The sequence below is a fragment of the Pongo abelii genome, chromosome 18 (genome assembly GCF_028885655.2).
Source record: "Pongo abelii isolate AG06213 chromosome 18, NHGRI_mPonAbe1-v2.0_pri, whole genome shotgun sequence".
Taxonomy (NCBI): Eukaryota; Metazoa; Chordata; class Mammalia; order Primates; family Hominidae; genus Pongo; species Pongo abelii.
The window spans coordinates 76,678,684-76,691,423 of NC_072003.2; the positions used below are offsets into that span (position 1 = coordinate 76,678,684).

General features: G+C 41.2%; 1 protein-coding gene across 2 annotated transcripts in view; it reads right to left on the reverse strand.

The window, feature by feature from the left end:
* The window catches only part of ADAMTS18 (ADAM metallopeptidase with thrombospondin type 1 motif 18), a 153,501-nt gene that overhangs the window by 8,976 nt on the left and 131,785 nt on the right, over positions 1-12,740 (reverse strand). For both annotated transcript variants that reach the window (XM_063717361.1, XM_009250966.4), the window contains 5 exons: positions 9,063-9,204; positions 6,077-6,203; positions 3,766-3,970; positions 1,902-2,084; positions 112-324 (listed from right to left, as the gene is read on the reverse strand). In XM_063717361.1, coding sequence (XP_063573431.1) covers positions 112-324; positions 1,902-2,084; positions 3,766-3,970; positions 6,077-6,203; positions 9,063-9,204 — 870 coding nt within the window. The remainder of the gene's footprint in view (positions 1-111; positions 325-1,901; positions 2,085-3,765; positions 3,971-6,076; positions 6,204-9,062; positions 9,205-12,740) is intronic.

Below are 12,740 nucleotides of genomic sequence, written 5' to 3' on the forward strand. Positions count from 1 at the left end.
TCAGAACTGGAGCCATTAACTGTTTCTACTTGGACAACCATTAACAGATGGAATGCCTCATTTTTCGACATCTCACTTGAATAGACACCTCCTCATTTGGCCTGTACCCACCTGCTGCCATGGCGATGAATACCATCCAGCTCCCACGTTGTACACTGGATGGGCTGGGCAAGCCCGTCGGTTGCAGGTCTCTTCCAAGTCCAGGTTTGGTTTCTTAATATTACGGCATCTTCGCTCTGGGAAAGTGATCAGCTTTCCCTGGAAGCCCTTCTCGCTGCACTTCATCTCCCTCTTCCTCACACCCAAACCACAGGTTGCAGAACACTAGGAACCAAGACAGGATGTGTAAAAGTGAAGACTGCCAGGATCACATCTTCTGAACAGAGGCAGTTTGACATAAGGTTGCACCATCCACATGAAACAGGAGGGATGGGATTACACAAGGTCAACCACACTCACTCAAGGATCTTGATACAGCAGCTAAGTATCTCATGCTATAGGTAAGGAAACCAAAGTTCAGAAAACGGAAGTGACTTTCCCCAAATCACACAGATCATTAGCCTTATAAAACAAAAAAGGGACCTTGAGATGCCACACGGGTGTGGAGTCCAGGAGAAAGGCAAGATGGGCAAAAGGATTTCCAGGTTTAGGGTTACACACTTATAGGTCCAGGTCTACCTAAGGCCTGAGGAGTTAGGAATCCGAGCTGAGGAGGGTAAGGGTCAGAGAAAAGGATTCAGAGCTTAATGGGAAAAACCACTGTACAGCAAATAATTGCCCTTTAAATTTACCCAACCTCTCACACACAGGAGGTAACATGATAAGGGTCAAAAATATCCTTTTAGGAAAAATATCCTTTTAGGCTGGGTGCAGTGGCTCAGGCCTGTAATCACAGCAGTTTGGAAGTCTGGGGCAGGTGGATCACTTGAGCCCAGGAGTTCAAGACCAGCCTCAGCAACATGGTGAAACCACATCTCTACAAAAATTAGCTAGGTGTAGTGGTGCCTGCCTCTAGTCCGAGGTAGCAGATTACCTGAGCTAGCGAGGTGGAGGCTGCAGTGAGCTGAGATTGTGCCACTGCACTCTAGGGCAACAGAGCAAGACCCTTTCTCAAAAATAAAAAATTTACTCCCCAGTATTTGAGAGATATATTTCTAGTGTGTCACCCAAGGCCCTCACGATCTTTCCACCCCATCCCATGTTCCTTCTTTACTAAATGTGCAGTCATCACTCCTGTGTAAAGGCTGCAGCCTCTGTCTGGGACAACCTTGCCCCAAATCCCCTTTTGCTTTGATTCCTGCTCATCTTTCAGGCCATGCTCCCTAGAAAGTCTCTTCTGACAAGGGTTCTTCCCGCAGTCCGGCTCCGGTGAACCTTGAGCTCTCCCACAAAATTACAGACTTCTATCAAGGCACTTGGCATAACTTAGCCATGGTTCTCTGTGTGTGCTTTATGAAGTCTTGCGCCCCTACTGCCCAGACATAGGCTTGATCAACGTGGGGGTGCTTTAGCAATGTTTCGTAAAGAAATCAGGAGAGAAGAACTGGCAATTAGCAGGCATTTGGTATCAATGTGTGTAACACAAAGGAGTTTTGTGAGCCTAGATGCTAGCAGGTCAGCTGAGCATCTCAAGAAACCTCCAGCAGTGACTTTTTTTTTTTTTTTGGAGACAGAGTCTTGCTCTGTCACCCAGGCTGGAGGGCAGTGGGGCAATCTCGGCTCACTGCAAGCTCCGCCTCCTGGGTTCACGCCATTCTCCTGCCTCAGCCTCCCCAGTAGATGGGACTACAGGCGCCTGCCACCTTGCTCAGCTAATTTTCTGTATTTTTAGTAGAGACAGGGTTTCACCGTGTTAGCTAGGATGGTCTCGATCTGACCCAGCAGTGACTTCTAAACCATACCTCGCTCCACGAAGAAGCGACCCACTGTAGCCGGTTGTTCTTGGGGCATCGTCTAAGCACACAGCCCTCCTGCAGCTCAGGTCTGGGGAGGCTGGTACACTGGCTCTCGGGGAGGGTTTCTGTGGCAGAGCCCTTGCACAGGAGTTCACGCTTCCTTACCCCTCGTCCACAGGTCTTGGAACACTTGAGAAAAAAAAAAGTTCTATTTGCATTCCCATTAGGTTTCAGTAGCCACATTAAAAAAACAAAACAAAACACTAAATATATATTCCTGTGAAAGGTGGGATAAACTCCATGAACTAAAGCTCTTTTTATGAGATCTACTTTACCACCCCCATTCCCACTTCCCTTTATCCATACCCACCATATATATTTGGCTAAAACAATTATTTGAATTCTTTTTGTAAATTATATTGCTAACTGCAAAGAAAGAGACTAGACTCAACACCATGTACTACTTAGATTTACCCTCTGCTATAAAGGAATATATTCTCTCATATGAAAGAACCCCTAAACAAGCTCAAAAATATTCTCTCTCCCTCCTGAACCCTAATTCCCTAACATAGCGGTCTCCAATTTCTTTGGCATCAGGGACAGCTTTTGCAGAACACTGTATTTCCATGGACAGGCAGGGCGGTGCTTTTGGGATAAAACTGTTCCACCTCAGATCATCAGGCATTAGATTCTCATGAGGAACACGCATCCTAGATCCCTCACTTGTGCAGTTCTCAATAGGGTTCAAGCTCCTCTGAGAATCTAATGCTGCCACTGATTTGACAAGAGGCGGAGTTCAGGCTGTGATGCTGGCCCGCTGCTCATCTGCTGGGCGGCCTAGTTCCTTACAGACCACAAACAGGTACTTGTTCATGGCCTGGGGGTTGGGACCCCTGTGCTAACAGATAATTCCTAACATTAAAAAAAAAAAGCCTGTATATTGCTGAAATTAATCAGAAAGCAGCACCCTCCAGCATGTAACATACCCTAAAGGAAAACACAGCAGAACTGTCATCAGTGGCTGCTGCCTGGCTTCATAGTTCAGGTGGTAAAACTCTCACCGTTTTTTCATTCTTCCCCATAATTTGTTTGCCAGCCGTGATCGAGCAGCGGTTGACCTATCATCCGCAAGGGAGGCTGTAGGGAAGGGCTTCTTCCCTTCAGCACCATTAACATTTTGGATCAGATAATTCTTTGTGGTGAGGAGCTGGCCTGGGCTGTGTAGGACATTCACCTCTACCCACTAGATGCCAGAAGCACTCATCTCCCCAAGTTGTGACATCAAAATGTCCCCTGGTAGGCAAACTTACCCACGGTTGAGAACCTGTGCTTTAGAGGGAATTCTGAGCTGTGAATGACAGGTAGCTCTCTGTCCCTTCTAACTTTAAAATTTTATGGCTTTCACTGGGAATTTGTGACCATAGCAAATTTTATGCCCTACTTTCCTCTGTATTCTTCTAACTTTACCTCTTTCCCATTGAAGCAAGAGTTAAATATCTCTTCTATGCTTCATTCTTTGTATTTGCATTTCCCATTTGCTTTGGAGAATTCAGTAGCCAGGTCTCTATGCCAGTCTTCTTACACTGGAATCCTTTCTAGCTGTGCTCACGAGTCTGGCCTAAATGGCCCCCACACTCCAATTTCTGGTCCTCTCAGGAGGATTCTAAGCTCTGGGAAAGGGGTGCCAAAACTTCAGATTTCCTAAGATTCCCTAAGGAACGTTAGTTAAAATGCAGATTCCCAGGTACATGAACTCAGTGTAATTTCCATGAAGATGTAAACTGCCAAGAGCCCCTTGGAGAGCAAAGACACCTGTACTTTTGCCTTCGTGGGGACCGAGAATAGTAACTCCTGAGTTTTCTCCTGTTACCTGAGACCAGGGTCCAAGGCTCCATTCTGGAGGGCAGGCGTGGCTGTTGCAGGCTTGGACCTGAGTGGGTGTGCTCACTGGACAGAGAGAATGCAACACTGCTTCCTCCTTTTGGAAGGGCTTCTTTTGCACACACTGGATCTTTCGGCTCTGCTGGCCTCCGGCACAGGACTTGCTGCACGTACTCCATTCACCTGGCATCCAGCTTTCAGTGCAAAACAAATATTTCCAATGAAGCCAAACTTTGTACCATAACTTCCAAAGCAGTTATTGTGAAAGGTAAACCACCTATGGAAGCCATGGATCAATGTCAGAACCAATAAGATAAGTTATTCTACTTGTTCTTTGATGGATCCAGAGGCTTATACTAATGTGACTGAGATATAAAGAATCACTTTTAATCATCCCACAGTTCTACAGATATACTCCTGCCTCTGCATGAGAAGAAATCATGTCACTTTAAAATCTGCACAATTCATTGAGCCAAATTTGTTGGGATTTTAACTATGTGTCAGGGAATCTCCTAAGCATTAGGATTAGAAAAATTAAGGCGGCAGCCTTCTTTCCATTAAGGGGCCTATAACACAATAAAGAGGTGGATATGTGAACAAATAAAGACAGTACTTTCTGATAAGTGCTGCAATGGAAGTCAACATAAAATACAATGAGGAGGCTCATGGAAGAGTCATCAATGAGAGAGAAAGAGAGGGAGGTTTGTGCAGGAGAGAGGGGTACGTTTAGAGAAGGTCTCACAGAGGATATCTTTATCCTCTTTTTACTTTTCTGATTACACCTGAATTTACTGATGGGTTAAATACCCACCTTCATTTTCTTTAAAATTTGCCAGACCAGTTTTTTCTTTTAACACCTGTCTGAGACTTGGTATATATTTGAATGGTTTTTTGTTTTTGAGATGGAGTCCTGCTCTTGTTGCCCAGGCTGGAGTACAATGGCGCGATCTCAGCTCACTGCAACCTCCGCCTCCCGGGCTGAAGTGATTCTCCTGCCTCATCCTCAGATTATGACAAATGCACTATTATTTATAAGAAAAAAAAAGTGTGTGTGTATGGATATATATATATATATATATATATGAAATAAACACACACACACCTTTATATATAAAGATTGTGTAATATGATTGCATCACCACAAACCAAACACTACTTATTAAGATGATGTAAAACATTGGTGAATGCAACATTGCTTTAGAAGAAACTCCACCCATTTTATATAAATATATTTGGCAGAAGATAAATCACATAAAAGAGACTCCCTTTAACTGGGAAGATTACTTAAAATTAGTCTTCAAACAATAGTGTGGCTAAAGTCAATCCAAGAACAAACCACTTGCCCTATACCCCATTCTTTATATTTGTGTCTTGCTACTGGGTAATTTTGCATTTGGGGTTTCATGGCCTGCATAATATTATGATTTTTAAATTCTTGGACCATTTACATAAAAGTTAGGCACACAACCACACACAAATTGAACTAATTTAGGATTCTGTGTTATTTAAATATCTGTCTGATTCCATTCAGAGAAGAGGAATCCCTATGCAAAGGTTAAAAGAAAAAAGCACCTCACGCCTGTAATGCCAGAACTTTGGGATGCTGAAAACAGGCAGATCACTTGAGGCCAGTAGTTCGAGACCAGCCTGGCCAACATGGCAAAACCCTGTCTCTACTAAAAATACAAAAATTAGCCAGGTGTGGTGACGTGCACCTGTAATCCCAGCTACTAAGGTGGTTGAGGCACAATAATTGCTTGAATCCAGTAGGCAGAGGTGGCAGTGAGCTATCATGAGGCCACTGTACTCTAGCCTGGGCAACAGAGTGAGACTCCTTGCTGCTCCTCCCCTCCAAAAAAAAAGATGCCTTCATATCCCAAGAAAGCTTGCTTTTAAATAGCCAGTAAATTTATTCCTGACTAGCAAGCCAAAGTCAAGTGAGTACCAAAAGTAAATTTGTATTTTTCAACTCAAATTTAAACTTCAACCATCTTTTGAAAAAAACATTGTTTTTAGAGACAAGATCTCACTCTTTCACCCAGGCTAATATGTAAGTGGCACAATCATGGCTCACTGGAGCCTGGAACTCCTGGGTTCAACTGATCTTCCCTCTTCAGCCTCCCAGGTAGCTGGGACCACACACGTGCCACCACGCCTAGCTCATCATCTTCTATTACTTTTTAAAGTATTGCGTCTACCTTTCCATTAGCAGTATTGACAGTGGGCTTTCATCATCTCATAACAACAATGAAGGCATACAAGTACAAAAGTAAACAAAAAGACATTTCCAAATGACTTACTAAGCCGGGCAGGAGAAAGCGTTGCAGATTTTGGGTTCAGTTACTGGCTTGGTTCTTGCACTGCAGAATGAGGAATTGACTTGAGTATTTTGACCTCGCAAGCAAATGGCCTTTACATTTATGTAACCTGGTAAAACATCAGAAGTGACAAAGTGAAAATTACAGATTATTATTTCAATTTGGTTTTCTAAGTTTAGCTTCTGATTTACCAGCATTGTGATATTTTATTTCAGATATGGAATCCAAATATTTTATGGAAGCACCTCCTTTTGATGAAATCTGCAACTAATTTGAATTCCATTCCCCCCCCAAAATAATATATTTTATATTTTAATAATTGTAACATGTAGATTATTGGTTTTCAAGACTGATGTGGATACTAGATCCATGAAGTGATAAATACAACCTTTTGAAAACAGAATGACTATAAAGGGAAACATCCCAGGCAAACTTTATTATCAGATGAATGTTCTTCAAAGAAAAACCATTAGTGTGTTACATGTGGAAACCCTAAGATTTTGCCTTAACATGAAATATCTCATACTTCCTAAGAGCATGGGACACATAAAAGCAAAGAGTAGAACCCACTAAATATGTTTTAAAACCTATCAGCCAGGGCTCTGCGTTTGCTTTTTTTTTTTTTTTTTTTTGTGATGGAGTCTCGTTCTGTCGCCCAGGCTGGAGTGCAGTGGCGTGATCTTGGCTCACTGCAAACTCTGCCTCCCGGGTTCAAGCGATTCTCCTGCCTCAGCCTCCCAGATAGCTGGGATTACAGGTGTGTGACACCACACCCAGCTAATTTTTGTATTTTTAGTAGAGACGGCCATGTTAGTCAGGCTGGTCTTGAACTCCTGACCTCAGTGATTCACCGGCCTCAGCCTCCCAAAGTGCTGGGATTATAGTTGTGAGCCACCGCACCCGGCCTCTGATTTTGCTTCCTTAGTGGCATCCCACTGCCTTGCTTTCGACATTAATTTCAGGACTTCTTATCAGGGGCATACATTTTTTAAAAAATGTGTGAATAATTGTATTTTTTAGTTCCCCAAATAGAGATGCTGCCTCCCCTTTGAATTGTGTTTTTTATTTACATTGGAACTTTGTCTTCAAATATGATCTGAGAAAGAATAAGTCACTCCTGCTATAATGATTAGCAGTTAGTCCAGCTCCTGGGGCTGAAGCAGGTTTGCTTTGAGGAGGCACTCATGAAAACCACATCAACGCCGGGCACGGTGGCTCACACTGATAATCCCAGCACTTTGGGAGGTCAAAGAAGGCGGATTGCTTGAGGCCAGGAGTTTGAGACCAGCCTGGGCAACATGGCGAAACCCTATCTCTACAAAAAAGAAAAAAACGGGCCAGGCATAGTGGCAGGCACCTACAGTCCAAGCTACTTGGGAGGGTGAGGTAGGAGGATCGCTTGAGCCCCAGAGGTCGAGGCAGCAGTGAGCCATAATTGTGCCACTGCATTCTAGCCTGAGTGACAGAGTGAGACCTTATCTCAAAAAAAGAAAGAAGAACAAAAACAAAAAATCAACATTCCTTGAAGTTAACCATTGACTTTAATAGGACTTATTCATCTGAATTCTTTTTCTCTTGGACACAGGACACACCAGGGTCTGTGAGTCATGCGAAGGGGTTGCTAAGGCAGGGCAAGACAAGAATTTAACAACTGGCTTCCTCTGCATCCTCCTCTTGGCTGGATTTAGTTTCTGTAAATGGAAAGCAAATCAAACTTCTCTCCTTCCCAAGTCACTGTGCTCTCCCTGGAATACCAGAAAGCTATTGGAAATGTCCTCAAGAAACATTGGATATGAGAAAAACCTCATAATCTGTGACTAAATGAAACAGTGTGAAGAGATATCTATAACATGATTTCAGTACAGAGGGATACAAAATGATACTCATGGTATGTGAGTCTGTCAAACACATGTTTGCTTACATGTGTGTAGGAAAAAAAATGATATAGATCAAAATATTAACATTGGCTATTGCCTATTTACAAATTATGGGGATTACCTTTCTTCTTAATAGCTCATTGCCTTTAAAATGTGTATTACTGGAAAATGTATTACCTTTTAGTTATTTTATATATGTATGCTAAAAAAGTATTTTTTTGTATTTTGTTAATTAGCATGGACCTACAGATAGGCCTTTCAGATATAAGAATTTCTTCATTTTCTGTATCTTTGCTCTGTCTCCAATTCTAAGCCTTATTATGCTTAGTGGGATGGAACCAGTAGGAAGTCTCACTGTCACCAGGTGCTCTGAATAATAGGAAATGAGAGACCAACATTCATGCTTTGGTTTCAGGAACTTATTTTTGGGTACTTGTTCTTCCTCTGAAATGGGCAAGTGTGACAATTGTTTAACCCCCAAATATGTGACATTGTTCACATCTAAATAAAATGCCTTCCTTCTACTCACCGAGTAGACGGTTGCTGTTGTTCCTTCCTTGCAAGGGTTGTCTCAGATTTAATCCATTCCTCTAGTGAGAGAGCCTTTGCTGACCTTACCCCTGAGGGGGGATATCCATGTTTCAGACAGACATCTTAAGTTTTGCCACGTATGTGTCCTCACTTCCCTTGACCCTAGCTTTTATAACTTCCAAATGGAAGGTTTATAATGACAGAAAAGTCAAGATTGGCAGAAACTAAACTATAAGCTGAAAATTAAAAAACATATATGTAATATAAATATGCTTCTATTTGTAAATAATTGAATATATTTTATATGTTTTTCCCATAAGTTTTATATGTGTAACTTTTGAGCCTTGGTTGTGGTTGATTTGAGCTTTGTGAGACTTGATTCCTTACCACATAGGAAAACCCTTAACTAATGCCATAATATTTGCTTTTACGGTGATGGTTCTTATAAAAGACAGTTCTTGGGTGGCTTATTTAAACCATATTGTGTTAAAGATGCCTGGAGTGAAAAAACCTGTTTTAAGAGAGACAGACTTGGAAGACAGAATGAGAAAATCATCTACCTCCACCGCAGGAGACGGAGCACTCTGACTGCACGATACTCCAGGCATAAGCAGGTCTTTTTGTGGCTGGTGGAGTTCCATTCACGACCTTGGGAAGTGCATACTTCCAAGCTATCCCTGGATTTTTGCCTTGCATCAGAATCTGGACAGTGTAAGATAAAAATCAGAGATCAAGATACAGGTCAGACCCTGGAATTCCAGAAATCTTACTGAACATTTTAAAGATATTTACATGACATTTTGACCTTAACATTGGTATACTTCATTGTTCCCAAGTACGTTTTATGTTGACTTAAAGTTTTCCCAGGACACTTTAAAATGTGTACCTTCATGTTATCAAAACTGTGATTTAGGTAGATGCTAAAGAGCAAAACATGATTGACATTTGCCATAAGCCCATAATGTATACACAAACACATACATACACACACTCACACACGTATATGTATCATAATGAAGAAAGGTTATATTGTTGGGTCTAAACCCTAACTTAAAAACCTAGCATGGTGAACACACATAGTCGTGCCCTACAGAAAATAGTTAACACTGAATCTACGTATATATATTTTTATGATCTATCTTAGGTCACAATTTGCAAGCTCTCTCCTGGGTGCTAGTGGAAGCCGAAACAAGGGAAACACTCCAAAACCCACAGAATACCCCACTTAGAGTTGCTATCATCAGCTTCAGAATCCAAATGTGTTTCTAATATAATTTCCATAGAAAATTTTCCCAAAGAGAATTTGTTAACTGTGGGCTAGGATGAGCAGGTAAGAAGAAAAGAAACATGTTCAGAATCAGCAATTGGAATATATGCATTAGAATAGACTTAACCTCCAAAAAGGCAACAACTTAGGATAAATCTGATCCCATAAAGTCTGACTACTAAAATAAGAGCAATCACATATTGGGCACTTCCCAAGTGCCAAGCACTCTGCAGCCATTCTTAATGCATCATAAAACATTCTTCTAACAACTCTACAATGTAGCTGCCTATATTTTCACTGAAAAAAAAAAAAAACTGGAGAGAAAGAGAACTTGTGCAAGATCACACAAATGACTAGGGACTGAGCTTAAATAAAGCCACCAACCAAAATGTGCCTACACAATGCAATGTATCACCTTGTTTTTGATGTAGGAAACATATCTGTCTGCCTTCTTAATGCCCTCTTAACTACTCCTCTTTCTTCTTTTTTCTTTTCCAAGCTCAAAGCATGAATATAAATAGCTGGTTCTTTCCCACTCCATGAATCTTGTGGAAAATTCTTTACCACTAGAACTGGGCATTCATGCCCAAGAGGCAAAGCTGATTGCCAGTTAAAAATAGGAACCGCTGGCTCTATCTCCGTCTGGTGGGATCCCACCTCCATTAGAGTTTGGTGGGTGGCAGCTGTTCAAGGCCCTTCATTTCACCAGATCACTCTTTAGGATGGTACAAAATGACTTCTCTTTTGCTACTGGCTTAAATGTCTCCAGGAGTATTATGACTGACTCTTAAGATCTTAAGATTCCATGGTGTACACATCAGTTTGTAGTGCAACAAAACAAATCTTGATGCCTCCCAGAAACAATCAAATGTTAATAGATGGATCTGTGTTCCCCCATCCAAAACAAAATCAATACAAAACACAATAGGTAGTACCATTACATGAACAAATGCCCAATTATTATCAGTTGCCAATAAAAAAAATCTCAAAATCAGTCTTAGGAATCTTTTAGTTTTGAAGATCTTTCTAGTCTTTGCTTTTTTTTTTTTTTTTTTTAACTTTCTCAGCTAAGTCATACAGCTGTTCTTGGAGTCCTGTGTTCAACTTAACACAACATTTCACACATGTTTAATAAATACTATGCTTTCCTTATTTTCATAGTGTTTTTGAATAAATAGTATGCTTTCCTGCAGTGTTTAATATTTTCATCTGATATTAAGTAAACACAGAAACTTTACAGTTTTATTCATGGTCAAACTAGAATTGTGAGAGCAGTTTTACATTCAGAAGATGATCCTGATGCTGGTTAATAGTTCAATTTCATATTCAGTTAAAGCAGTATTTCAAATGTAGCACTTATTTTGCTTTTTTTCTTATGCAACAAAATTGCAGAGACCTTGTACCAGAGAAAATTACACACTGTACCGTATTTACTTGTGTGGCAATACAATGTGAGTGCAATGCATAAGAGTTATGGTGCGCTAAGGCCCACAAGGCAGAATGGTATTGCAGTACAAAGGGTCTCATCACACACATATGCACATGGTAAAGGCAAGCTTAAGTGTAAGTGCTATGCAGAAAGAAATTAACTTACTCATCTCCACTTTCTAGTACTACCCCATTCCTCCCATTCAAACTAGATCCTAATATTTTCTGCCATAGGAGAACAGATCCCCATTAAAAACGCCAAGAAAATAGAACATTAGTTCTTGCCTTTTGAGCTTCTAGGACTTACATTCTGCTGATTAAAAAAGTAGTTTGACAAATTTTCAACAGACATTTGAAATATATTCCCCTTTCACCTTTTAGACAGATTCTAGAGGCTAAGCCATACATGGCCTATGGTTTCATTGCAAAACATTTTTAAATGTTGCTATGAACAGCAGGATGTGTTTAAGAAAAAAACGTGTTTAAGAAAAAGACTGTGATGATAAAAGTGTCACCAGTATTAAGCAAAAACAACTACACGTCAAGCTTCCCCAGACTTTCACTCAAGCCAACCATAAAAAATTATCAATGCAACCAACAAGAAGGGAACTCACACAATCTCCCATTGTCAAATGTTTCTCTGCGTCTGTATCCGTATCCTCCTCCTCCTCCTCCCCTGCTGTCACTCAGGATGCCCTGAGTGAGTATCCCAGGGCCAGTCCTCTCCCTGAGTTCCTGGAGCCTGGATCTGGGAAGGTGCCCTTACTTTTTGAGCTCCAGCACAGAGGGCTCAGCCCCAACCGATCTTGACCATCTGAGCTGCTAACTCTTTCTAAAAAGTCAGGACTTGGCTTTTACCCTCCACTTTCAGATGGTTGCCCTTGTATTTCTGTTTTTAAGGTACAAACAAGGAAAATGTGTAATGGAATTTTTGAAGGATGGAAATGTGCACAACTAGACATTTGCTTGCAGCCTGAAAATATTTCTTGGGTAACAGATTTCTCAGCAAATGCTTTTTTTTTTTTTCATAGCTAGTTGGTAGGATGCCCTTTTAAGGGATGGCTCCAAGTCCAAGTTCTTTACTACATACTGATTCCATCTCCCCTCATCTCCACCAGGATGTGACCACCATAGTTGCCCCACATATGGCTACTAAGCGCTTGAAATGCACTCGTGTGGTCGAAGTAAAAAGCCTTTTAATTTAAATTTAAATAACCATGTGTGACTAATGGCTACCATATTGGATTCACAGCTACGGATGAAACCCAGCCTCTGACGCTCATCTTCCATACTAGATTGTCTACTCGACATCTCTACTTGAATGCTTAAAAGTGTATCAATGTCTAACTTTTTTCTGCCTCTCCCTGATAGGCTGCTCATAGGGAATACCCTTCCAGTTGTTTAGGCCAAAATAAAAACTTGGAGCCATTTTAGACTTCTCTTTTTCTGACACTCATATTTAATATATCACAAATAGTGTTACTTTAACATTTACCCTCTCTCATATCTTACCACCTCATACGTTGTTGCTCCTGCCCTGATC